The sequence below is a fragment of the Spea bombifrons genome, chromosome 5 (genome assembly GCF_027358695.1).
Source record: "Spea bombifrons isolate aSpeBom1 chromosome 5, aSpeBom1.2.pri, whole genome shotgun sequence".
Taxonomy (NCBI): domain Eukaryota; kingdom Metazoa; phylum Chordata; class Amphibia; order Anura; family Pelobatidae; genus Spea; species Spea bombifrons.
In genome coordinates this window covers 81,658,305-81,686,162 of record NC_071091.1, presented here as the reverse complement: position 1 = coordinate 81,686,162, position 27,858 = coordinate 81,658,305, and the positions used below count along the sequence as shown (strand labels likewise).

The 27,858-nt window shown below is 38.1% G+C and overlaps 3 protein-coding genes across 3 annotated transcripts; all 3 read right to left on the bottom strand.

Annotated features, from left to right (window-relative positions):
• Positions 1 to 647: 647 nt before the first annotated feature.
• LOC128498102 (transthyretin-like) lies at positions 648 to 12,238 on the bottom strand. Its single transcript, XM_053468389.1, has 5 exons — positions 12,131 to 12,238; positions 11,652 to 11,794; positions 11,226 to 11,361; positions 10,642 to 10,841; positions 648 to 801 (listed from the first exon to the last, which is right to left on the bottom strand). Exons 1-4 carry the CDS (start codon positions 12,194 to 12,196, stop codon positions 10,725 to 10,727), a joined length of 462 nt encoding a protein of 153 aa, XP_053324364.1. The 5' UTR covers positions 12,197 to 12,238; the 3' UTR covers positions 648 to 801; positions 10,642 to 10,724.
• Positions 862 to 5,473, bottom strand: LOC128497732 (transthyretin-like). The gene is made up of 4 exons (XM_053467893.1): positions 5,384 to 5,473; positions 2,075 to 2,217; positions 1,368 to 1,503; positions 862 to 978 (listed from the first exon to the last, which is right to left on the bottom strand). The coding sequence occupies exons 1-4, from the start codon at positions 5,471 to 5,473 to the stop codon at positions 862 to 864; spliced, it is 486 nt and encodes a 161-aa protein (XP_053323868.1).
• Positions 12,239 to 17,161: 4,923 nt separating the features above from the next.
• LOC128498103 (transthyretin-like) lies at positions 17,162 to 20,062 on the bottom strand. The gene is made up of 4 exons (XM_053468391.1): positions 19,922 to 20,062; positions 19,050 to 19,195; positions 18,151 to 18,286; positions 17,162 to 17,437 (listed from the first exon to the last, which is right to left on the bottom strand). The coding sequence occupies exons 1-4, from the start codon at positions 19,985 to 19,987 to the stop codon at positions 17,330 to 17,332; spliced, it is 456 nt and encodes a 151-aa protein (XP_053324366.1). The 5' UTR covers positions 19,988 to 20,062; the 3' UTR covers positions 17,162 to 17,329.
• Between the last annotated feature and the right edge of the window lie 7,796 nt (positions 20,063 to 27,858).

Here is a 27,858-nt window from a genome sequence, read left to right as displayed (position 1 = left end):
AGAGAGTGCAAGCTACATTGGAGACTGGACTCAGCAAGTTAAGAGGGGGAATATTTTGCGAATATGTGTATGTATGTGTACTGTACTGTTGTGTTAGAGTCAGTATGTAAAGTGTAAGACTCAATGTGTGCGTGTGTATATATATATATATATATATATATATATATATATTTGTGTGAAAAAGAAAGTATGCTTTTTTTAATTATAAGGTTTACATATCAGACTTAATAACCATAATCTGTTGAGTGCAACATCATATGAACAACAACTTGTGACATATTACACAGTGTCATGAGTTATTCAACAAAAATAAAGCCAAAATGGAGAAGCCATATGTGAAAAACTAGGTACACTCTTACTGCCTTCATAGAAATTAAGATACTAAGTAGCAGACAGGTGCTTCTAATCAAATGCCCTTGATGAATTGACCCTCAGCAAGTGTGACAACCTCTATAAACGCACCATACTCTTACTCATACTCCCTCCTCCTCCCATCATCCATGCAGCTCACACAGATCTCCCTTGATGGGTGGCTAGATGATCTGTGGTCTGGGTACCTTACATTAGAGGCAACTGCCTCTAATGTTTTTTTTTTAACTAAAACTATACGTTGAATATTTTTTGTAATGTATACCAATCAAAAGTATAAATGCTTCTGTTTATTTATACTCAAACATACTTCAAATTTCTTAAAACCCTTTAAAGCATACAAAGTAGCAATTTGTGATTATTAATGTAGAACACATTTATTTAAGATTTCTATTAACAAACAATATATAGACAGCAAAAAAGAAACTGTTACTGAATTTTGATGTCGAACGGCTGTATGTCCACATAATATAATACAAATGGAGAATGTTCCTAGTTTCTTAAAATATGTGGGTCGGTGACAGTAGCTGTGCTTGAGAAGGAGGAAGGAGAGATGAAGACATCGATGTCATAGTGGTCATGGTTTTCAGCTTCAACGGAGAACACCACCTACAATATACACAAAAACTGGTTAATTGCAGCTCTGCGAACCACCCAGTATTAAAAATAGTTTTTAGTTGTATTTGTTTTACTACAATATATCTTGTCACCTTGTAATTATCAAAACTTTCATTGGATTAAATGTTGTTTGACTACTTCTTCATCCTTACTGAAAATAATGCAGAAATTCTGTAAAATTACTGTTGCCTCAAAATACATTTTACCAGTTGTTGGTTTTGGAGACTGAATAGGAAAGCAAAAGCAAATATTTCTATATCTATATAGTCTTCATATAATCCAAAATATGTTTATATTTTGAATACGGTGAAATAGATCAATGGTCTCAAAACCATTGCTCGAATTGATTTGTTTTTATTTTTGATAAATTAATTACTTACATCAACATTTTCATAAAATGAGGAAAAGCCTAAATTGACCCAGAAAGCACTTGTTGCAAACTGCAGCTTGTATACACCTCCGACAAAGTCTTCTTCAGTAACAAAATCAGAGATTTCTCCATCTGCAGCTGTTTGTCTAAGAGATAAATATATGTTTATCAATATACATTAATATACAGTGTTTGAAAGACATTTTTATTTGGTGACCTATATGGGGACAGTGATGGATTTAATAATATGAAAAAGGTAATTAAACAATATAAAAATAAACTGAAATTAAAACAAATTATGGCAAGAAGTACTTGTGTCTTCTAAGCGAAAATTGACCCACAAAAACTATAAAGCATTGTACATCTCACTGAAAGCTGGATCACAAACTTTGTAAGAATATACCATAAGGAACGCTCAGGAAACAGATGAACAGTAAGTTCAAGTAAGGTCTTCATTTTAGTCCACTGATATGTTTAAGTGGATATATATTTTAATTAAAAAATAGTTTTGTGACTGTGCAGGAACTTCCCAGAGCCTACGAGTGAAAATATTAAAGTATACTGAGGCTTCATCAAATGTAACCAATAGTAACCTAGTTGGGTAACCTCTTTTTTTGTGGTTTCTGTTTTTGATGCTATCGTGTATTCTACTTTTTACAAACCAGTGCCTACCAACAAGGAAATAGTTTATATTTTAATAATGTTGATTTTGCTTACCTTGAGGAAATCAGTTTAAAACTTCCATCGCCGTTCTGTCTAAAAAGTGTTACTTGTAGATTAGCTGCTGGAGTTTGTGTTCCGGAGTTCACGGCGTGCACCACCAGGGGGTTCAGTTCGGAAGCTGTGTTAGTATCACGTGCCTTCCATGGGCAGACAAAAAATGGGGGTTTCATTATATGTATACAAAACAGGAGTGCCAGACAAATCCCTGCATTCCCTGTGATTAAAATAATTTCCGCATCTTGTTCCATCATTGCTACTCAGACTTTAGCCATTAAAGGTGTCCTCCATGGATATGGTTCTAAGATAATGTTAGTTAAATGTAAGATCCAAGTTCTCATCTCATGATATCTTTGATATTTTTACTTAAACCCCAATCTAAGTGTCCTCAAAACATGCACATAGTGTGACAGACAAACTACTTTTTATGGATTAATTAGAACAGCAATTATTCAGTTTTACTTACTGATGGAGCCGCTTCAGAGAGAACGATCAATGCCGCCAGGAAAGCAAATATTTTCAAATAAGCCATTCTTTTCTTTTGTCAAAGTGATGCCAAACTCTGCCACAAATGTACGCTGAAATACAAGTGATATCCGGTCCCTTTATATAGGTGAACCTATTGACTGAAATGATCTGCTTGATAAACAATAAGGCAATAAGTAACTTATACATGCCTCCTGAGTACAGGAATATGTTATGTTTAGAAATCATGATGTTAAGTCTGTCTTATACTTCCATTATTTAATGTCATGAAAAGACTGATAAGGTGGAATTTTTACCTTCTGTCTTGAAAAGGACCTATATATTATGAAGATGTTTTGAAATCACATTTTTAATTTACAACTAAGAAAAGCATCAAACTACTACACTTCTTAATTGCTGGGTCATTGTTGTCCTTATATATGAAGCCTTTGGGGTTTTTTTAAACTCTTTAATGTGCAGCAAACCTTTAGATTATTTTATAAAAAGCAACTTGATGGTTGATTTATACTATTCTGTCTGAATGCTTTTGTTCAAATTCCTTTATATATACGCCTAGAAGTCTTATGTCTAAAGGGTATTCCTACTAGAATCTTCGTCTGGTCCAGAATTACAAGACGTAGTCCATGTCAGGTCCTACACAAAATGCCACCCTAGGAAAGAATACTCTTTGGTGTCCCCTCATATTTTTTTTTCAAGTTTTAAATATAATTATGTTTTTAATTTTATTGTGTGTTTACACAATTTAGTTTATCAACACATTTTCTTCTTTACCTTGATGTTTTATCTAAGCATTATTGAGTTGACAGCACTTTAAGGCCGGTGGCAACCTGATGACTTTCAGGTCGGAGGCCGATGGCTGCATATGCGCGGCCACACATTTTTTTTTATGCTAGCACAGCCTGTGGCCAGGCTTATGCAGTCTTAAACAACCAGCATTTTAAGCTATTAAACAAGAGGGACAATAAGAGAAGAAAGAAGAGCACAATGGTTTGGGTCTTAATACTGTGGAGAGATCTTACTCTAGTAATTCCAATTGGTAGGTTTCTCTCTTGAATAAACTATAATAAAAAATATATATTCTATAATCAATGACACATTTTTATTTTGTTCAATGAAAGAGACGTTGGTTTGATACGTAAAACAGCATTTGTTTGTTCATATTGTGCAACTGCTACTGACCATGGAATTCTGATACACAGCTGCAGCTCCCCAGCTTATCTTCAGCTTTCCACAGATATTGCATTTGGGACATTGTATCTCAGCATAACATTGTCTCTCACGCTTCAAAAAACTATGACGTTATCACAATGCAGTTTGAGGCATTTTTTTTTTCTATATCTAAACCTTTCAATTTTCACTTATAAAATGTCAAGATATATTATATTTTCATTGTGCTTTTATCATACCATGAGATAAAGGAGGCTTGGAACTTTCAAGTGTAGAAAATATTATTTGATGCTCTGTGTATATTTCAGCATGTAAAAAATCTGTCCCTTTGGAGCAAGAAACCAAGATGGCCCAAATTATTATTATTATTGTTATAATTATTATTATTCTTTCTCATTATTTTTCTTCTTCTTCTTTCTCTAGCAGTTTTAAGACTAGTGTCTGGTGCTTCATGGGAATTCCTCCAATTTCCCCTTACTTTTACTACCTATTTATCATACCTTTACCTGCTAGGACCCAGTTCTCGATCCACAGATATGTTCTTTTTTATACATTGATGAAGACAGCCCGAGCTTCTGCAATTCCACCCATATTACTCACACTCGCTATGAAGTGTCTTTTGTTGTCTTCATTTCATCACTGGTTTATACTATAAGGCATCCTCACTCCTATTTTCACTCCATCCTTTGAATACCCATAGCCTACCCTTGCTGGACATGGCCAGGACTGCCCATTGATGTCGGTGTTGCAAACACCTTCATTTAAAAGAGTGTGTTGACCTGGAGAACCAGAGAACCTTACACGCCTCACTCCCTGTCCATGTCAACCTTACACACTGACATTCCCCAAGCTGCAACTCAACACCAGCAGGTTGGTCGACATTTCTATAATTGCTTCCTAGGGACCCAGCTTATAGGAAGATGTAACCACAAGGACATTAATTCCCAGGTTTTACTTACCATAGATGGTTCGAAAACCCACAAAGTGCTGTTATTCAAGATATCTCTACCTATGAAACCCACATGTAAACTTAACCACAATCCTCTGGGACATGAAACATTAAGACAGTAAGAGTTAGCAGCTTACACCATAGATGAGTGATGCAGTTGTGTACCATATTTATTTCTCCTATTTCAGGGCCACATTTCTCTTAACAAATGTAGCCACATCAGATGTTTGGTATTGTATAGCAGTCACATATGGCTATCCACATTAATAAACAAATGAACAAATCAAACTCTGTGTGAATAAACGCTTATATTTGTTATAATTTGTTAAATTGTTTTTTGACTGAAAAGTTTTACTCTTTTCCGACTTGAGGCTTGGTGGAGTCCACACAAAACTAGGACGATGCACAGGTCTTTAATCCACAGTTACATATATTTTCAGCCTTCCTGTCCACACACAACAAATGTTAATTTGAATTTTTCATGCTTATCGGATTATTCACATTATGTGTTGTGCTTTGAATGACTTTTAGTGTCTTCACAATTATTTCCCTAGGACTAGTTTGTTTACCAGCTCATCCGATCATTCCCAAGAAATTCAAAATGAGTTCATGATCATTTGTGGCTTATGAGGGCTGTTTACAAGGGCTATTTGTGTAACATATACCAATCATAGGCGTAGCCACTGATGTACCGCTGCTCTCACATCATCATCATCATCATCATCATCATGGATGCTTCCACTGCATACTCTGCTGCTTGCTTCCGGGCTCATAATGGTGAACCCACGTTTCATCACCAGTGACTATCTTCTGCAGAAAATCATCACCTTCTTCACGAAACGTCTAAGCACTTGCGCTTATGCTCCTCTCTCAGCTGCTTAGGCACCCACCTGGCACCCACTTTACTGAACTTAAGGCTGTCATGAGCCGGGGCAGAGGCAGATCCAACAGTCAACTCAGCTTTCCTCTTCAACTGTTATTCTTCTGTTTTGATGAATTTGTGCTCCCGGCACAAAAAGCGTATGACAGAACGCTGTTCCTCTTTGGTGCAATTTATAAGTTTCGCAGCCATCCTCACCCCAGGGTGAAAACTCTTATACTAAACTGCAAGGCAGCCGGCTTGCCAGACAGAACTAGTCACATGACACGCTAAGACACGACCAATTACTACTCCCCCCGCCTTCACCGCTTCCAATGAAAATATAAAAGTCTTGGAACTTTTTGACCGTCCCTTATATATATATATATATATATATATATATATATATATATGTATATATAAAAAGGGCTGTTCTTAAAAATGTGTTAGTTATACAGTGAAAATGCATGCATTGTCTCTACATAATGCAAGCCAAATGGATGCAGTTTCTAGTTGGGTGTGTGGGTCGGTGACATTCGCCGTGTTTGAGAAGGAGGAAGGAGAGATGAAGACATTGATGTCATAGTGGTCATGCTTTTCAGCTTCAACAGAGAACACCACCTACAAATCACCTAATATTACAGTTTAGAGTCTCCAGTTGTATTTATTCTGACACATGATGTGGTTCCTGGGTACTGGAAGAATAAGTTCATAGCCAATGGTACTAAACAGAATGACAAATATCATAGAATGCAGAATACATCTTGTACTTCTGTAACTATGAAAGTATCCTTAATTTTATTGGTTTAAGATGTGGTTTGATTACTTCTCCTGTTGATGCATCTTTACTGAAAGGAATGCAGAATTCCTGTAAAAATTACTGTTGATTTTAAAATTAATGTTAACCGTTTTTTCTTTTGGAGACACTGAATAAGAAAGCAAAAGCATATATTTTACACATATTTCTTTGGTGACAGTCTTTGTCTAATCTAAACTGTGTTAACAAAACACACTTCAGTATTTTAGTAGCACTTTTCTCTGCTCCAGAACAACATCATGTAATAAAGCATGGAATCATGTAAATAATAAATCTTGTTTAGTTTTTTTCTGCCATTAAACTAAAATATAGACACATTTGCATTTCAGGGTAAGAGTGTCGTAATCCATATATATATATATTTTTTTGTGTAACTGCTGCTGACCATGGGATTCTGATACACAGCTGTAACTCCCTAGCTTATCTTCAGCCTTCCAGCTCTGAAGGGATAATGGACATGGTACTTTGAATGTCAGTATAACGGTGTCAGATTACCACACGGGACTTTCTCATTCTTGAAAAACCTACTTTGATGGTGCAGTTTCCGAGGGGACAGTTTAGTTTTCTATGTCTGAAACCTTTCCACTTTTATTAATAAATGACAGATGATCCATTTTATTGTTCTTGTATCACAGAATGGCAAATAGCCCATAACAAAGAGTGCATAACAAATAGTGCATCCCCTACCAATATGCACATGGTGGAAGGGGAGCCCCTGTAGCCCATGTATAATGAATGTTTATTCATTTCAAACAGCTTACCTACAGGATACCATGGGTGCCACAGGGGGCAGGCAACCTGCAGAGCTTAAGGGCTTGCCTGGTGTACATCTATGTACACCCTATAGACTCAGTCTCCCTTCTCCCATCAGACCTGCATATTCCCCTCATTTTAAGATGCTGAAAGTCTCTAGTACATCACGGAAATCTAGTATATCACAGTAAAAGACACACCGGTGTAAAGGAGGACCCTGCGGGCCCCCAACACCATCTCCACTAACCCCACTGCAGGCCATGATTCCTCAGGCCCAACAGGGTAAGGACCATAAGGGAGCAAACAGCTGGCACTGGCTTACCGCCTCATGAGCCAACAAAGGTAGGTTGTGTGTGTGTAAGGATGTTAGTCTGTCTAAGCATGTTGCTGTATTTGTGTGTATGTTACGTCTAGCAGGGGATTATATGTGTGTAGGTATGTTGGTGTGTGTGAGTATTTTACTGTGGGTGTGTAAGTAAGATACTGTCCGTAGCTATGATACTGTACATATGTTAGTTTGTGTTTGTACATATGTTAGAGTGTGTATTTTACTGTGTGTGAAAGTATGTCAGTCTGTGTATAAGTATGCTAGTGTTTGTCTGTGTAAGATGAGCTTGGGGATCCCAAACATACGCCTAGCAGGATAGCTCCGGCATTCTTTTTCACACAGAGAATGCAAGCTACATTGTAGACCGAACTCAGCAAGATAAGAGTAGTTTGTGTATATGTGTATGTATGTGTACTGTACTGTTGTGTTAGAGTCAGAATATATGTAAAGTGTTAGAGTCAATGTATATATATATATATATATATATATATATATATATATAGTCAGTTGTGTGAAAAAGAAAGTACACCCTTTTGGAATTCTATGGTTTTATACGTCGGAGATAATAACCACAATCTGTTCCTCAGCAGGTCTAAAAATTACGTAAGCACAGCCTCGGTTGAACAACAACAAATGACATACTGCACAGTGTCATGAAAAATAAAGCCAAATGGAGAAGCCATGTTTAAAAAACTATGTAAATCCTTACTGCCTCCATAGAAGCTGCAACCAGACTGATGAGGAGCCAACAACCTCAAATATGTGCAAACAGGGAAAAGAAAAAACGTTGGTGCGCTAAGCTAGTCACAGGCTCAAATAATACAAATGTGTAATACGAGGCCTACCAAACAGGTGTAAGCATGCTGCAAGAAACAGTGTATTGGCTGTACAATGTATACAAAAAAACAAAAACTGTCTGCGCTTCTTACCCTAATAAAGTTGGCAACAAATATATAAACATAATATAAATGAGAGGTTTTGGTTATATGAATTGGCCAAAGCATAATTAAGCTCACCCGCCACATCAAGGCACACTCTCAATAGGGTGAGACCCTACTCTCACCTCCTACATAGTGGGCACACAAAGCAGTTTATACTGCTACCAAAACCTTATTAATGTGTTGGGGGAGGTGCAATTAAACCTCCTCCCCATTAACCCCTGGACAGCAAGCTGCAACCAGACTGATGAGGAGCCAACAACCTCAAATATGTGCAAACAGGGAAAAGAAAGCAGTGTGTCCACTATGTAGGAGGTGAGAGTAGGTTTTCACCCTATTGAGAGTGTGCCTTGGCGTGGCGGGTGAGCTTAATTATGCTTTGGCCAATTCATATAACCAAAACCTCTCATTTATATTATGTTTATATATTTGTTGCCAACTTTATTAGGGTAAGAAGCGCAGACAGTTTTTGTTTTTTGTATACATTGTACAGCCAATACACTGTTTCTTGCAGCATGCTTACACCTGTTTGGTAGGCCTCGTATTACACATTTGTATTATTTGAGCCTGTGACTAGCTTAGCGCACCGACGTTTTTTCTTTTCCCCGATCAGTAATTAGGGTTGAAGCCTTGACGTGGCATTACTGCTCATGTAGGAAGTTAAATTATGGCACAAAAAGTACACATTTGCAAGAACTACACCCCTTGGCGCATCAAATGAGGGGCTGTATGTGTTTCTAGTACAAACCTGGAGTGTGCTAGACACAAATGAACATGTCGCTATGGATAGAAAAAACATATTTTCTAGCCAAAGCGACATATTCCATCATTATTTGTGCACTCAACTTTTGTCCTAGAAATACATATAGCCCCTCATTTGAAGCTCCAAGGGGCGTAGTTTCTTAAAATGGATGAATTGTATGAATGAGGGAGAGCATAAGTTAATGTGTTTGTGTGTATCATAGATGTATAATTGTGGAAGGGCAAAGATGGCACTAGCAGGATGTTTGAGCCTTGGGGACCGAGATGGCACAGGCCGGGTGTATATGGGACAAAGATGTCAAATCGTATGTGTGTTATCTGGGTGCTGGCCAGGTTCTATGTGGGCAGTGTGGACGCCAGGGCTGGCTTTGGGGTGTGCAACCTGTGATCTATGCCTGTAATTTAGGAGGTTTTAAATATACCTTTAATGCTGTGTTTTTATGTGAATTCCAATTGATCTGTTTCCAATTGAGCTGGGTTTCTGTGTTATTCTGTAGATCCATATCTGCAATGCTATGTTTCCATACATTATTTATGTATACCTGCAATGCTGTTTCCATGTATTTCTTGATCTATACCTGCGATGCTACGTTTCATATATTATTATTGTATACCTGCAAATACAGGATTTATATGTCTGATTATTTGATATATACCTTCAGTGCTGAGATCACAAGTGAATTTAAATTGATCTATACATGCAAAGCTGGTTTTGTGTGTTAATGGGTTGATCTATACCTGCTATCGGCAGCAGGGTCTAATATATATATATTTATATATATATATATATATATATATATATATATATATATATATATCGTCAGCAGGGACTAATATTAATATATATCGGCAACTGGGGCTAATATTAATATATATGGGCAACAGGGGCTAATATATATATATCAGCAGCAGGATCTAATATTAGCCCCTGAAATCATTTAGTGCAAAAGTTAAGGTATTGTGTTGTTTAAAGGATTTCAAGGATTAGTCGCACTAAATTGTGGCTTCAGGCTTCCCATGTTGAATGATCAAGTATTGTATTGTCCAATAACAAAAGTATCATTCCATAGCACATTACTTTTGGCAATATATATATATGTTTTTTTTCAGTGGTATGATTTAATGGTGGAAATTATTAATGCCCCCCCAGTTTGACTGTGGTATCTTGTGTGCCCCCCCTATATATTGTTTCTAGAGTGGCCACTGGCCGTAGCTAAAACCACATATTGAATATTGAAGCAGGGGCACACTAATGCCTTATTGAAATAGAGTTGAGAAATCGCTAAATCATCATTTATGGCCTATATAGGCTATTTTGAGGAAATATTTGTGTAATGTATACCAATCAAAAGATTGCAGAAGCATGAGTGGAAATGATTCAGTTTATTTATACTTAAACATACTTCAAATTTCTTAAACCCTTTAAAGCAAACAAAGTAGCAATTTGTGATTATTAATGTAGGAGACATTTATTTAAGATTTCTTTTAACATACAATATATATACAGCAAAAAAGAAAATAGATGTTACTGAATTTTGATGTTGAACGGCTGTATGTCCACATAATGTAATTCAAATGGAGAATGTTCCTAGTTTCTTAAAATATGTGGGTCGGTGACAGTAGCTGTGCTTGAGAAGGAGGAAGGAGAGATGAAGACATCGATGTCATAGTGGTCATGGTTTTCAGCTTCAACGGAAAACACCACCTACAATATACACAAAAACTGGTTAATTGCAGCTCTGCGAACCACCCAGTATTAAAAATAGTTTTTAGTTGTATTTGTTTTACTACAATATATCTTGTCACCTTGTAATTATCAAAACTTTCATTGGATTAAATGTTGTTTGACTACTTCTTCATCCTTACTGAACATAATGCAGAAATTCTGTAAAATTACTGTTGCCTCAAAATACATTTTAGCAGCGGTTTTTGGAGACTGAATAGGAAAGCAAAAGTAAATATTTCTATATCTATATAGTCTTCATATAATCAAAAATGTTAATATTTTGAATACAGTAAAATAGATCAATGGTCTCAAAACCATTGCTCGAATTGATTTGTTTTTATTTTTGATAAATGAATCACTTACATCAACATTTTCATAAAATGAGGAAAAGCCTGAATTGGCCCAGAAAGCACTTGTTGCAAACTGCAGCTTGTATACACCTCCGACAAAGTCTTCTTCAGTAACAAAATCAGAGATTTCTCCATCTGCAGCTGTTGGTCTAAGAGATAAATATATTTTTTAAAATACATTACACATTATTTGAATTCGCCTGATACTTTGAAACATTTTTTTGAAATCACAGGGGAAGAAATATAAAGCTTATAAGTGACAATACTAAAGTATTTTTCATTAATAGTCCTGCCATTGTAATCCATAGGTTTCTTGGCTTTCTGGCAATACACATTCTGCTTTGGTGGCATTTCTGGCACTATTGTGTATTCTACGTTTTACAAACTGGTGCATGAACAAGGAAATAGTTTATATTTTAGTAATATTTATTTTGCTTACCTTGAGGAAATCAGTTTAAAACTTCCATCGTCGTTCTGTCTAAAAAGTGTTACTTGTAGATTAGCTGCTGGAGTTTGTGTTCCGGAGTTCACGGCGTGCACCACCAGGGGGTTCAGTTCGGAAGCTGTGTTAGTATCACGTGCCTTCCATGGGCAGACAAAAAATGGGGGTTTCATTATATGTATACTAAACAGAAGTGCAGTGAAAATCTCTGTATACCCTTTGATTAAAATAATTTCCACACCTTGTTTACACATTGTGATTCAGACTTTATCCATTAAAGGTGTCCTCCATGGATATGAATATAATATATGATTATTCCTGAGTTGGTAATCTTAATGAATGTGACAATACCTGAGTTGTACCAAACATAATGTTAGTAAATGTACACTCAGATCCATGATATGCCTTCTCCAATCTTAGGTAACACACACATAGAATCGCAAGTAAAGTTATTTAGCTGAACAGCTAATACTTACAGATGGAGCCGCATCAGAGAGAATGATCAGTGCAGCCAGGAAAGCAAATACTTTCAAATAAGCCATTCTTATCGTTGGTTGGAGTGGTGTCTCACTGTGTCTCAAATGTATGCTGAAATATACATGATAATCGGTCCCTTTATATATGTGAACCTATTGACTCAAATTATCTGCTTGGTAAACAATAAGGCAATGAATAACTCTTGAGTACAGAAATATTTATACTATGTTAAGAAATAGCTGTGCTAAATTTGTCTCTTACTTGTATTATTTAATGTTGAGACATGGACATTTCCTTAATGCACCATTAGACGACTCTGAAACTATAACCTTGGTATTATGAACATGGTTTCCAACCCATGTATTTGATGGTTTAATCGGAATATCTATTTACAACCACATGTTTATAGCACGCTTGCGGTGATGTCCTCTTGCCCGATTAGAGCATCAGGAAGAGAGGAGGTCACCAAAAAGCACCACCATATTGCCCTAAATTAAAATGGCAAAATGTGTTATCCTCCTCTCTTCGGGTAAAAGAGGACATCACCGCAAGCGCCATCATTTTTCCCTCACTTGAACTCGTGATAATATGGCGGCTCGTCCGGTGACGTACTTTTCCTTGATTGTCCCGAGTTCAAGTGAGAGCAAAATGAAGGCACAATCTGTGATGGCACTGGACGCGCCCCAATTGGGTGAGAGGACGTCAATATGGTAGCGTGTCCGGTGACGTCCTCTCCCAGATCCTCCAGTCGGGGGAGAGGATGTCAATGAAAGTGCCATCATTTTGCCCTCACTTGAACTTGAGAAGAGAAGGGAGAAGATGTTGAGGGAGAAGAATGATGAAGAACAAGATGCAGAAGATACAGAAGCGGAAGTGGTCTGCAGAAGCCAAAGTGGTCGGCAGAGAGTGTGAGACAGAGAGTGAACGAGAATGAGAGAGTGAGTGAGCGTGTGAGATAGTGTGAGTGAATGTGGACCCACAAATTCTGAGCTTTTTGCTTTGTTTTCATCCAATTTGTGGGGAATCTGGTCTTGTTTTCAGGGCTTCGAATGTGAATGCACAAGTCTAATCTTTAGCGCTTATAGAGTTGTCCATAATTATTTTATGGTAAATTTTATGTACAACTTGCTGTTTCTTCCACCATATCTTTAGTAGTTCAAGGGTAACGATGTCAATGAGTTTAGTTTGGAGGTTTATTTGGAGTTTAGCCAGAGAAGTGACTTCTTTCTTCCAATCAGTAGCTGATTAGAGGAAAGCTATTCGTGGTTTCATAACGAAACACCTGCTGATATACTAAACAGTTATCAGAAGGGTACTATAAGGCAGAGGTCAATGCTGGCATCAATTAAAACAACCAGATAAACAGTTGTAATTATTAAACCAGATCAAGAGAACAGTGCAAATTCAAAATCACATTGTAACTGAACTTTATCATCAATTGTCCCCATTTTATAGATATAAATATGAGCTTACCGTGCAATGTTTAAATGGAAAAACATAATTCCAAATCGCAGTTTCCCAAACCCGAATATACTTTTAAGTAATATCAACCAACTATGTTTATAGACATTGACATGTTCTAGCCCAGGCCAACTAACATGCAGGGAATGTAGGGTAGCTGACAAGGTGAGCTGGGAACTCAAACAACCTGGTGGCAATGCCCCAGCTTCCAGAAGTGGATGTGACAAGCATGCAGTTTGGCTACTCACCTAGTTGCAATGTTACCAACTAGGTTTAGGACAGTAGGTCCAGAAGCTGCCACTCAGCGGGCCTGTGACAAGCGTGATTTCTCAGTATGTATGAGGGTTCTCCTTGTGCCAGGCCTGGCCAGGAATACTTTCCCAGGCCCAAAGAATGACCCCAAGTTTCATTTGCAGAGTTCAAGTTATCAATATACCGTAATATAGGCCGCACTTTTTCCCCCCGCTTTAAGTCTTTAAAGTGGGGGTGCGGCCTATATTCCGCAGACTCCCGGGTGTCTTGCAGGGCCGGCGGAAGACATCTACGCAATACGCGTATACAACTTCCGGTGCCGGCACTTCCGCTGAGTGCCGGCACTGGGAGTTGTATACACGATGTGCATAGATGTCCCCCTCCGGCCCCGGAAGAAACCCGGGAGTCTGTTCTGGTAAGTCGGGGGGGGGGGACAGAGTGGCAGCATATCTCGGGGGGGAGGACAGAGTGGCAGCATATCTTGGGGGGAGAGGACAGAGTGGCAGCATATCTCGGGGGGGGGCAGAGTGGCAGCATGTTTTTTTGGTGCTTTTTTAAAGAAAAAAACTTTTTCTTTAAAAAAGCACCAAACTTTTAGGGTGCGGCCTATATACGGGGGCGGCCTATATCCGAGCCAATACGGTATTTCATTGTTTCATTTCACAGTGCTAAAATCAGCTAGTGGTTTCATAACAAATTTGAATAGTTAACTATAGTATTCTGATAACTAGTATTAAGGAAATTAACTCTTTTGATGATAGGCACTATAAATCTGAGGGATGTCTGTAGCAAAGAACTAGGATTAACTAAACTATACATATATTTTTTTAACTAATATGTGTATTTTGGGGTTTATGTGTTAGTTAAGGCTTAACCAGTTTCACATTATAAACCGGACATTACAGGATAAGTTCTGGTGTTCAATAGGGAATTTCTATACTATGATTTTGATTCCTGGACTTGTCCTTGGTGTACATACTACTACATTAGATTTGAATCAATTATGCTTCGTAGCTCATGCAACTTTTAGCCTGCTAAGTTCCTAATAAAAAAATTGATTATTTATTTCTATCACATTCTGTGATTTACTTGTTTAGGTTCTAAACCATTTGCAGTTCCATGCCTAATGCTCAGATCCATTAAGTTATAAATTCAGTTCATTGATTATGTTGGATTTATAGAGGTAGTCAGAGGTTACCATAGACTGGTAGACTTTAATGCACATAGACTGAAACAGTTGTATTGTGCAGAGCCTCATAATAACCAAAAGGTGAAAACATGAGATATTTGTATTTCAAAAAGTGATGTATCCTTGCTGTAAAACTGGGTGGGAGCTGATCACACTTTTGTGCTGTTCCTCAATGGGTCGTTTACAAGGGAGATCTCTGATCTCCCAACTGGGCCATTTACACTATGAATGCTGCATGGGCTCAGCTGCACACCTTTTAAAGTATGCAATGCAGAAATATGAAGTAATATCCTGGTGCCTTGTGTTGAAGATAAAATATCACAACGAGTAGTAAAATACCAGTAATTATCAACCGTAAACTGTGAGCTTCTGCTCCAAGAAGGACTGAGCTGACCCTCATTAGGGCCTAAGTTATGTGGAACTGTTCACCCTACCTACCCTGCAAGATAATTTCACTAGGCAATGCCCTTTGTAATTTATGGTGATATCAGGGAGTTGAAATGTGTAATTGGCATGGATACCCCCTATTTAGTGAATAGACCCAATTATAATGCCTTCTGATTTTCTTACTCCTGAAAGCTTGCATTACCAATATAAGCCGATTATTAAATTACCTTGATGATGCCATTGATATATGCATTCCTAGCAGAGGGTACAGAGTAGAGACGTGTAAATGTAACAAAAATCTATGACACTGTTACATCATCAATGGATGTTACAACAATGGATAGCAGCCACTGAAAATTGGTACGGTACTCATTTACCATTCACAGTCTATAGTTATCAGTGATTGAGTGACATCTAGTGGTCACTTATCTACAATGCAATACTGTCACAGCCTGATTTTATAAATGCCTTTAAAAGTATAATCAGAGTATGCAGTTATAATATCTAATGTGAAATGTATTCATGTTTTTTGTTTATTCTAGTTTTCATACATGCCACAAAACAAGTACATATGCCTTGATTGTAAGGCATTTCACAAATTTAACTATGTATAGAGAGAGCAAAAAGAAACTTTTGAATACATAAAGGGATTTAACAAAGTGCAGGAGGCATATTTATTTAAAAGAAAGAGAAATGTTAGAACAAGGGGTAATAATCTAAAGCTAGAGGCTCAGAAACTTAGATGTAATATCAGAAGGTTTTACTTTACTGAGAAGATGGCAGATAAGTGGAAAAGTCCTGACAGACTTCGTGGAGGCTAATACAGTGAGATAATTTAAACATGCATATGATAGGCATATAGCTGTGCTGGTTTTAAGATGAGACCAATGAGTGGTGATCTGGCTATTGCACCTCTTACCCTAGTTTTGTCTTATACAGCAGGCAATTACTTTCAAGGGATCCATGTATAAAGTGGATATAGAGGCAAAGGGTGATCAATGATGACCTTATTTGCATTCGCCTACCCAGGATCCCTTGTGGAAGCACCACGAGATTTCTGAGTGAAAAAACAAGCCTTCTGGCTTGTCTGGTGTCTGTAGATGAGTGTTTAATAATGCTTCTACTATCCCCTAAGAACAATATATAAAGCAAATCTTTATGATTGTCAAAAAGCATCTGTAGATATAGTATTTACCTATTTTATTTGTGAAGCAGATATTTTTGAATCCTAGAAAAATCATGAAAAAATCATGAATAATTACAAATAGAGAATAATTTATGGGACCATGGATGGTACACTTTTGTCTGAGCAGTTATCGAAAGGTTTATTTTTCAGACATACGTTAGAAACTGATTTTCATTGACACGGTTAGTTGGGAATTAGTGACGCCTAGTGGTCATTATATATATTGCAAGTATTGCTCTTCTATGAACCCCTTGGATCTTCTCCTCCTAACCCTTCTCTTTGCTTGATCCTGAGCTACCAATTTGATTGTATGCACCGTACCTTCATTGGATTTACCCCTGTGCCATGACCTGCTACCAGGAAGCTTTGCCCTCTACTGACCTTTCTTATAGAGGTTATTGCGTGTGCTGCTTTTCTCCCAGTCATAGGATCCAGTGACATAGAAAGGCCATTTAAGATTTGTAGCTTTGCATTTTAACTGGGATCAATTAAGTCAACCAACATTTACTTCTAATAACATAGAACTCATAACAGCAAACAAACAGGTTGCTCAAATGTTTTAGTACAGTATGAGATATTTATTTAACTATGGTTAACATAACCTAGAATACAGACAACAAGGTGTTTTGCTATGTTAGAAAAATACATTTAGTGAACACAAGATTTCGTGTACCATGTATACATTACTTATACACAGGTGGCACAGATTTGTACTGCATGCTTTTAATCGTGTGGTTCACTGACAACGGCAGTGTTTGTAAAAGAGTACGGAGTGAGGAGAGTAGCAACAGTGTAATGACGGTGTCCGGCATCATTAGCGGTAAACACTACCTATAATGACAAAAAAAAAGATGCAACAATGTTTTACAATATTCATTAGCAACTGTTTATAAAGCATCAAAACATCTGCAGAGCTGTACAATAATTGATACTCCAACTAATTGATATTTCATCTGACCTGCTTCACTATGGGAAGGCCAACCCTAGAATGTCTGCAAAATAAGCCAACTTATATCGTAAATCAGTCTAATCAAATGTTTCATATTACATCAACTCACCTGCACCTCATTGCTTACTGAATAAACTATTTAGGTTTATATTTATATGAACATCTTTGGCACACACTTAGCTGTACAAAGTGTTGGAAAAATAGTAAAACGTTGAGATGATTACATCACTGGGTAACACAATATTTGCTGAGGCATGGACGAATCCTGCAAACTTGCCCTACAGGTTTTCTGTTCATAAAGGGAGATATCAATCCGTATAGAGATATAGTGAGCATTTTTTATTGCACAGTCGGATCTTCCAAGGTCCCATGAGTAACCCTTAGTGAACTTTGGTAAAACAACCATCATCATCATGTGCAAAACATTATAAAAATTCTTGAAGATGAAGCCCGTGTATATGTCTCGCCATAAATACACAATTATTTGTAAATAGATATTCCCGAGGCACTAGATGCCTTAGAGTTTTTATGAAATATAAGAGTTTTAGATAATTGCTGTGTGTACTAAGTTATATGAGAATATTTGGACACTTACATCAACATATTCATGAAAGGGAGAAAGGCCTGACTTCTTCCAATAGGACTTGGTTTCAAATTGCACCTTGTAAACTCCTTCAACAAACTGCTCATCATTGGTAAGATCATGGATTTCTCCTTGTTGAGATGTTATTCTAAGGGATTAAAAGAAAAGTTTTAGTGTCATTTCTATAATTATTTTGAAGTACACATGCCTGTTTATGAAGCAATTTAGAAGTTGTTTCAAAATGTAATTATTAATTATGTGCCAAAAGAAAGCAAATCTTATGTCTTTCTATTTACTGTGGAATGAAGGGAGGCAGGGATGTAATGATAGAGGCGTCTTTACTCGTTGTGCCACACCTGAAATAAATGGAATGCCCTATTTTATATGCTGATGTCTCCTACCACTTGTATTTACCTTGCAACAATTGTGAATTTTCCATGGCACCTAGTGGTGTTGGTGTGGAGTCCTGCACTCTACATCAGCACGATGGAGCAAATGATGGAGATATTTGCTAGAGAATCACAGTTTCCTTTGGGTGTGATATGTGCAGATCTAGGCCAAGGGTTGCCACTTATTCACACAGACATTTTCTAAGTTTTGAGAGGTTGTACGGGGGGGGGTTGAGGTGTGGTGATGGGCATGGTTTTTACTAGTGACAGCTAAAATCTTTGATTTAGGAGAGAAAGAAGAAAAGAGAAAATAGTAGTAGAAGAAGCTTACATAGAGTATCATCTATCTCTTTGTCTCTTCACACGTTTCACGTTCATTTCTCAGGTTTTACAATTTTGTTTTTTCGTCATGAAATTTACTTTGGGACACCTTATGTACTTACTTATTAGTGGCTCCACAACATCAAACTTTTGCAGAATTATACAACTACTATGAAATAAAGATATACCTATCTTTCTTACCCAGAAGAAAACAAATCCCAGCTTCCACCTTCATTCTGTTTAAAAACTTTTACTTCTATGTTGGCAGCTGCTGTTCCTCTGACTGCATCCAGAACTTTCACCATCAAAGGACACTTGGAGTCTGCAGCGCCATGAGTATCATGTGGCTTTAGAAGAGAAAATGTGTACAGTACAGTGTTGGGTAGTTCACTTGACTTAACTACATAGGTAAAGTGTCAATATGAAGAGCTTTGTAGGTAAATGCTGATGAATCCAATTTTAAGGTAGCAATACAGTATGTGGCCAATGGTGCTTGTTACACCTAGCATTGCCCCATTACAGACTTAATAGTCAGACAACATTACTCTACATATTAGGCAAGATCACACCACTTTCTAATCAAGTATTGTGGTTAACAAAAGAAAGACTGCTCGTGATCTGCTTATCAAATATTTGTATTATTCACTGTAACAGATATTACATTTCCCTAAGGTTTTCTTCAGATCTGCAAGAAATGAAAAGTTAGTTTTTTAAATAAATAATCCATGTATATGATGGGTCATGGGGTTAAATTGCCTGCTATGTCTATGAAAAGTCACATTTTCCTAATGTAAAAGAAATGATCTACCCATAAGTACCATTTGTAGATTTAATAAATCAGCAGATTACAATACAAACATCATTAAACGTTGAAATAGAGTAAAGTTCCATAAAAGTGAAAAATACATAAGTAGAATGCAATTACATGGAGTCAACAAACTATGTATTGGTAAAAATAGCATATATTCTTTTGGATCAAACACTACATTTTATATTTCATTTGAATTTATGAGTTGAATTTTAAAAACACTTTTTAGCAAAACACCTATTTTAGTTTCCCCAAATATACTTACCAATGGAGCAGCGTCGGAAAGAATAAACATCACAGCTAATAAAACAAAGCCTTTCATGTAAGCCATCTTCTTATTTAGTTATTCGGTTTTGGGAAGCCTTTGACTGCCGGTCAACAAACAGATTTATAATGAATTCCCAAAATAACCAGCCTCTTTATATAGGAAAACCTGCTGACTTGGATTATTTACTTAGTAAACAACAGGAAAATAAGTAACTCGTGCATGGCCTCTGGCTAGAAGGATTATCGAGCTACATGAAGAAAAAAAATACTTTAAGTCAGTTGTATTAAATGTAGTTTCCATTTTCATTGAGCAGTATGGTGAGATGTAGAACTAAATTAACTTTTTATTTAATTGCTTTATGTTTTTGCATAATAGGGAGCTTGATTTATCAACAAAGCTCATGTAAAATATAACTTCCAGTTTTTTTTGTTTTTTTTTTTAAATAAAAGGATGATAATCCTTAGTGGAAAGACAGGTATCTTGTTGGTCTCAATTGTGATTTTCATATCTGAGGAAACTGCTACAGGGTTTCTACAAAAACCCAGACCGAAGACATTGAGACCTGTGAGCTTAGGATGTCTCTGTAAGGCATCAGAGTCAATCCTTTCTCCTGTAGTGTTTACATTGTTGGTTGAAAAATATATCAGAAGAATATATAAATGAATATGACTAAGAACAGCGGCCTTTTAATATAAAGATATGGAAATAAATTACTACCTAGGTCTTCTAGTTGCAGATCTGAAGTATTTAGAGAGGAAGTTGAGAAAGGCTTTGTAGGTGTCTCCAATTCTGCCATATCAGAGGGAGCTACTCTAGGCTAAGTGTAGTTCATTATAAAGTGAGATTTATCAGATATAATATTTTTAAATCTGGTCATATCATGAAAGCTAAAATGTGTGTTATTGTTACAAATAGTCATATACTAGTTGATGATTGCCAGATATCAAGTCTTATGCTGATGTCTTAAGAAAAGGTTCATATCTTTGCCCTCAAAGTCGCACGTTGTTAAAAAATCTCAAAAGCTGGAATATTCTTGCAACAGTTCACACCTAAATCTCAAAGTAAACATAACATATGCTTAATTGCAAAACTGAATATGTGCCTTACAACAATCATTTGTTTGGCCGAGGTGTTATCAAGAACTGTTGTCAGGAGAAACAACTGTGCGATTCCAAAAGTCTTACATAACATTTTCAAGCCCAGTATAAGTTCTTCTCCAGGTTTTTAAAAGCCTACCAGTTCCTTCCCACAGCCCATACTTTCCCAGGTCCCACTAAAAGGGGAAACAAATTCCCCTCAAGCCTCACCCATGTTTTTCTTTTAATTAAAATAATAAACATATCTAGCTCTCTATCTCTCTCTGTCTAGCTATCTATCTAGTAGACTTGTGCTCTTGGATTCCAATAACATTTGTATTGAAATTTGCATATTTCCTTAATTCGTCCAACCCCCCCCCTCACAAAACACCCACAAAATGAATGTAAACAAAGCAAAAGGCTCAACATTTTCATTCAAATTGAATGGGCTCATTCACTCCCATGCTCTCATTCGTGTCCTCTCACATTCTCATTCGTGTCCTCTTACACTCTCATTCACTCTCTGTCACTCAAACTTCTCTGCTCCCGCTTCCATGACTCACAGCTCCGCTTCTTCGCTACCATTTTCTTCACCTTCGGTGTCTTCCCTCTTCCGCCTTTTGTCTTTTTTCTTCATCCGCAGTGAACTTTTGCAAAAATGTTGGAGTTTCCAGTGACATCCTCCCATCCAATTGGAGGATCAGTAGAGCAGGTGTGCCTGGAAGCTCTACCATTTTGCCCGAATATAACCCTGTGAATTTTCACAAGAATAGCGGAGCATCTGGTGATATCTTCTCTCCCAATTGGAGGATCATGGAGAGGATGTGCCCAGAAGCTCTGCAATTTTGCAAGAAGATAACTCGTGATTTTCTGCAAAAATTTTTGAAAAAGTTCACTGTGAGTTCATGTCCACGGAGATGCACACGAAGAATGAAGACAGAAGCCAAAAGAGAGAAGAACAAAAAATTGAAGAGAATGCTAGAGAAGAAGTGGGTTTTATGCTCAGATATCGCACATCCAGCCACATGCTGCACCACCTGATCATCTGCTAGAGTCAGCCAGTGGCCCACCGGGCATTTCCTCTGGTACCAGATGACCAGTGTGGGCTTGCTAACATAACATACACACTGGCACACATTTACACACACTTGCATTAACACATACACAAACATACACACACTAACACATGTTTTTGGAGGTCTGCAGTCTAACTAAAAGTAAAGCTGAATATAAAAGGATTTGTGAGTATGCCTTTATTATAATATATATGGCTTCTCTGCCTGTTGGATAAGATCAAGTGAGTTCCAGTGAGAGAGGGAAAGCTTGGTCCTCTGGTCTTAAGGCTGGGATTTGCGTCAGTGAGCCCAAAGTGTTATACAGTGTCTATAATGTTGGGCATGAAGGACATGGACATGCCTCACATTATAGATGGCCCTGTTTACCCCACTTTTTATGTGTAAACCTTTAACATATATTCAAACATTATATGTTATTTGTTACATTAAAATTGAAGCAGTAGATATATAAATATTCAGCAGTTCAGCCAATGCTTGCTGAAAGGTGATATTACTGCATATTGGCCTTCTTGGACCTTTTAACAACAGAGTAAGTTTTATATATATTTATATATATATATATATATATATATATATATATCCAAATGCAGCTGTGAACACAAATGTTTCATGGAACTGCAGTCTTGAATAACAGGATAAGCTATGTGGAAAAGGTCATTTGGGTCTAGGTCATTGGAATTTGAGTATATGATTTTAAATGATAACTTGGAAGCTCATCAAACAAAGAATTATCACGTTCATAGTCCCATTGGTCACAAAAGTTAAATGATGATAGGTGGCAGTTAAAAATCACATTTGCCAGCCTGTGAACCTTCAATCCCTGGTGCACATATACACTATGACCTTGTACAATGTACCTTAGTTGTGATGCAATTCATATGGATCAGCAATGTGTAGTGTTTGCTCTTTTTTGCTTAGATCTGTGCACTATTTCATCCCCTTTTCTTTAGGACACACCTCACAACCTCAATAATTCACAAATATATAAGTAATTAAGATTCACTACCTGCCCCCTCTACTGCTTAGTAGTCTAACAGCAGAAAATACAATGTCCACTGTAGGCACATAAATGTTGGTTTACCCACAAAGGGACAATCATAAAAAAGTCTGTTTTGTACATCTCACATTGGAACATTTACGTGCCGGGCAGTCAAGGAATCATAAGAAATAATAAGTACAATAGTCTTGGAAGCCTACAGACACAAAGTAAGAATTTAAGCACATTTGGGGGTGCACTGCCTGTGATGATGCCCATTAGGTCAACTACTAGATTTTTATTATATGTATAAAAAGGCTGTGCACTTATTGCTAACCTGCCAGTGGTGTCAGATTTTATTATTAGAACTTTCCCAAATCACACATTCGTGGTTTAGGCTTGTGACGCCATTATGACACCAGTGTGAGGCATAGATTAACCCTTAGAGGACAATGTGTATAGCTTTTCCCTAGATAGGTTTAGATCCTGACTATATACTGCATCTATGTTTGTTTCCAGGACAAGTTAAGATATCAGGCAAACTGCTCATCACATGACATAAAATAAACTAGTGGTTAATCCATGTGGAATACATAAAAAGCCCACGTTGATGTACACATCATATTGGAGGAGTTTTGCACATATGAGACACCCAATTTCATGGACTACAACTCACATAAACCTCATCATTATTCTAGCTATATGTATTTTTTAAATAAATTATTGGAAAGGGGTTGGCAGGGGCATATGTTATATGTGTTATAAAGGATCAGACCATTGTTCCTGCAAAATGGCCATCTGTTCAAGGATTATTTTAGTATTTGTATTTTTTTTTTTATTTATTTTACAGTTGTCATGGTAGCAGTCATAGTAAAACACAAGAGGTAAGAGATTGGCTCAGCAGCTGATTGGAGTGTTTTTGGGACCCTACGATGTCACCAAGAATGTGGTACTAGGTTGGCCCCTGGAGTTTCCTTTTTTCAACCATGTATCCCATATGTGGCAATGCAAGTTTTAACTTAACATTGCAAACTAAAGAATCACTGTTCTATTGTAGTGTCACTTTTGCAGACATCCTCTTTTGGGTGGGGAAAACAAAGTGAGACAAACAGGTAAAAGAAACCCCACATTCTTCTAATCATTCATACTATTCACCATGCTATCAACAATTTTACCCCAGTCACATTTGGAAGGCTGCCAGTTCCCCAAACTTGAAAGGGCAGGTTCCAGATATCCATATATATTGTTTTCATTACATTGTGTGTTGTAGAACATCACAATACATAATTTATTAGTGTTTTCATTTGTACGTGCCCTCTGGCCTGCTCTCCTTTTTATAGGGCAAAGGCCTTTGTTTTCTCTATGGGAATGTTTGAGCTGCTGAGCTACTTTTGCGGTCACATGGAATTCCAGAGATGTAATCTGTTTTCCTACCAGTTTCTCAATGACACCAGCAAAGCAATTACATCTGCCTGAAAATGTATATGAACTATAGAACTATATGAAGCTTACCATGCTGTCCTCTCCTGAGAATGTTATATGCAGAGAAGAGGCATCTATATAAAAATGGGTAACTTACCCTACTTCAGGGCATGTGATTCAAAATTAAGTTAAACAAACATGATCACATTGAAAGTTTGGATCAGAATTTGAAGAAAATCCATTAACACAACCAGGGTCACCATCAGAGGGGTACAACCAGTCAACCAGTACCATGTATGGTGTCAGATACCTTCCTGATTTCCCATTGACCCCTTCATTGCCCCTGTAGACTGCTACCCTTATGGGGTTTAGGGTATACATGGCCCATTTCTGAGGATTGGGGCTTTTGGCCCCATTGTAAGCATGGGGTAGTGTCATGCAAAATGCTTATGTTAAAGGGTTAACAAGGCATCTTGCATGAAGAAGAAGAAGAAATTAGTTTTTCTTAGGCCACACTCTGCCATAAATGTTTTATGGAGTTCTGGTCAGACCCTATCACAAAAACAGTGGGGCAGGAACAGTGCCTAAGAAGGGCATCTTCAAAGGATACCATATGTCCTGTTCTGGGTGCCATAAACTCTTACAGTGGACCAGGCACTGGGGTCACACAGGGGACACAGCACCAAGCATCTTCAGTTCAGTTATGACTTGAGAAATATGGTGAAGTTTCTATAGTAGAATCATGACATGAAGATGTTCTCTGTGTTGGCACAGAGTGAGCCCTTCTGGATGACACACGGCAGGAAGGAATTTAACAAGGCCTGAGGAACAAGAATAGGTCATCTAGCTATAAGGTAGGTAGTGGGTGTTTGGTACCTGTACACTTCGAATAACATAGTGTTTGTGAATACCCCAGAATTATTACTTAGATTGATGCCCATGGGGTCTGCAAAGACTAGAGGGGGTATTGACAGGGATTCAGAGCAGGGCTATGCCAGGGGGTCATTTGAAGTTCAGATGGGAGGGGGAGCAAGTGAAGGGGGTAAACAGGGGTTCTGGGCTGTGTTGTTGTCCCCCCTTTATTTATTCTGAAATGTTTTATTGTTGCTATGTTTCTGGTTGGTGTTTATGTTCTAGGCATTTTGTCACAGCTGGGGTGCGGTAGCTTGCCAGGTAGCCAGGGAGTTTTATGTAGTGTTATAGCCCCTGTTGGTAAAATGTTGGTGGGAGGTTCCTGGCTGGCAGTGTTTGCAGGGAACCTTGGATGGGGTGGGGCTTCACGGAATGCCCTCCCATAGGTGACGCTTATGGTTTGGCCCCGGTTGATCCTGGCAAGCTTGGGCGCTTGGTTGTAAATAGTTTTTGAGTCATTGTCGTGTTAAAGTACCTTTTATGTTCACATTTTGTGTGGCAATGACTTTAATACATCAGCTGTGGCCTTTCCATCACACACTGGTGTCTGTTTTATTTGGGGGTTAATTGGGCAGGTCAATGGGTTATTCTACAGTTTGAGCAGTTCAGGGGGTTACCAAAGCCTCCTTAGGTATTTTTTGTGAATAAAGTTTAGGGGTCGTGGGGTGAACAGGTTTGGGTTTAAGGTGTAGTTGCTCTGGGCTCTGCAGGGAGAGCAGCGAACGAGCCTGTGGGCTGGTTTTTGCCATTAACCCTTTTCACGTCGACATTCCCCTTAACGCCACGGTGAGAGCCTCTCGTGGTTGCGTTAGTTGTTGCGCATTCACGAGAATGGACCTTTAGGGTTGTACTGTGCCCCAAGATTTCTGATAGCGGTTCTGAACTGTTGAATAAATCATGACAGTGTAATATTTAATGTGTTGTTCATCTGAGGTTGTATTTACCTACCGTATTTTCCGGCGTATAAGACGACTTTTTAACCCGTGAAAAAAAAAAAAGTCGGGGGTCATCTTATACGCCGGGTACTGAAACTTACGGAGCCGGAGAATCACGATTCCCCACGAAGCCATGTATCTCTAGGGGAGGGGCAAGCAGAGAAGCTGCCTCCCCAGGGCCGGTCTTCAGGGCCGCGCCGAGGTAGGTGCAAGATCGTGATGTCCCCAACTAGCCCTGATCAGCGGGCGCCCGATGAGCAGGGCTGGTTGGGGAGATCATGACCTCCCTCTAACTAGACCAATATAATATATATGCTCCCTAATCACTACGCGCCGGCTATTGATGCCGAGCGTGGGGATGATGTCATATCCCGGCGCTCGGCATCAATTGCCGGTGCATAGTGATGAGGGAGCAGTAAAAATCAGAGGTCTGAAATGACAGACCTCACGCCCCCACAACTGGATGGAAGATAGAAGATGAGAAAGGTAAGAGATGGGGAGAAAGGGGTGTAAGTGCAGTATATGTGTATATATATGTTGGTGTGAGATGGTCAGTGTATGTGTATGGTCAGGTGTGTGTAAGAGCAGTGTAGGTATTTGTGCGTTTGTAAGCTGGTGTGTTTGTGTGTGTGTATATATATATATAGTATGTGTTGTGTGTGTGTGTAAAGGCAGGGGTGTGTGGTGAGGGCAGTGTATAAATGTGTATGTATGGACAGGCATGTTAGTATGTGTAGATCTATATATCTATCTATCTATATATCTATATCTATATATATCTATATATATCTATATGTGTGTGTGTGTGTGTGTGTGTGTGTGTGTGTGTAAGGGCAGTGTATGTATGTATATGGACAGGTGTGTGTAAGGGTAGTGTATGTGTATATGTGTGTAAAGGAAGGGTTGTGTGAGGGCAGTGCATGTCTGTACATGTGTGTGTGTGGAAAGGCATATGTTAGGGAGAGCTGACCCACCCAATCCAAGCAGGCTTTGTATACAACAACCAACCAATCACCGGTAAGGTACATCGCTTGCCGTGATTGGCTGGTTGATGTATACTGGGTAGAGGGGTAGTCTTATACGGCGAGTATAGCCCAAACTCTATATTTTAACTGGAAAAGTTGGGGGTCGTCTTATACGTCCAGTCGTCTTATACGCCGGAAAACATGGTAATTTATAGGCCTGCTAAGGAACAGATGATTGTTACTATGTTCTGATATGTAAAACCATAGATTCAAAGAGGGTGTACTAGATCTCTGAAGTTGTGTGCTGTGGTATCCGGCGCTAAGACATTACCAGCAGATTCTTTGAGTCCTGGTGCCATGCATTCTCCAGGTAAGCGACGCACACGAACCTGGCCATCCACATGATGTAAAGAAACATTAAGGTCAAATTCTTCTATATACTCACATGCCAATTGTAGGTGCTTCTGGCAATGGACAGGGGTCAGCATGGGCACCCTGACTGGTCTGCACCTACGCAGCCACGTAAGCAAACTGTGTGACGCACTGTGTGTTCTGACACCTTTCTATCAAAA

What these genes read in the sequence shown, in the direction of transcription:
- LOC128497732 (XM_053467893.1), bottom strand. Translation starts at nt 5,473, where the DNA reads ATGAAACGTGGGTTCACCATTATGAGCCCGGAAGCAAGCAGCAGAGTA. An exon ending in ATGATGATGATGATGATGAT is followed by an intron (nt 2,218 to 5,383) that starts GTGAGAGCAGCG and finishes TGCCCATGGAAG; the next exon opens with GCACGTGATACTAACACAGC. An exon ending in CATTTTATGAAAATGTTGAT is followed by an intron (nt 979 to 1,367) that starts GTAAGTAATTAA and finishes TGTATATTGTAG; the next exon opens with GTGGTGTTCTCCGTTGAAGC.
- LOC128498102 (XM_053468389.1), bottom strand. Translation starts at nt 12,196, where the DNA reads ATGGCTTATTTGAAAGTATTTGCTTTCCTGGCTGCACTGATCATTCTC. An exon ending in TCTCTGATGCGGCTCCATCT is followed by an intron (nt 11,795 to 12,130) that starts GTAAGTATTAGC and finishes TGCCCATGGAAG; the next exon opens with GCACGTGATACTAACACAGC. An exon ending in TTTAAACTGATTTCCTCAAG is followed by an intron (nt 11,362 to 11,651) that starts GTAAGCAAAATA and finishes TTTATCTCTTAG; the next exon opens with ACCAACAGCTGCAGATGGAG.
- LOC128498103 (XM_053468391.1), bottom strand. Translation starts at nt 19,987, where the DNA reads ATGGCTTACATGAAAGGCTTTGTTTTATTAGCTGTGATGTTTATTCTT. An exon ending in TTTCCGACGCTGCTCCATTG is followed by an intron (nt 19,196 to 19,921) that starts GTAAGTATATTT and finishes TCTCTTCTAAAG; the next exon opens with CCACATGATACTCATGGCGC. An exon ending in CCTTTCATGAATATGTTGAT is followed by an intron (nt 17,438 to 18,150) that starts GTAAGTGTCCAA and finishes TTGTCATTATAG; the next exon opens with GTAGTGTTTACCGCTAATGA.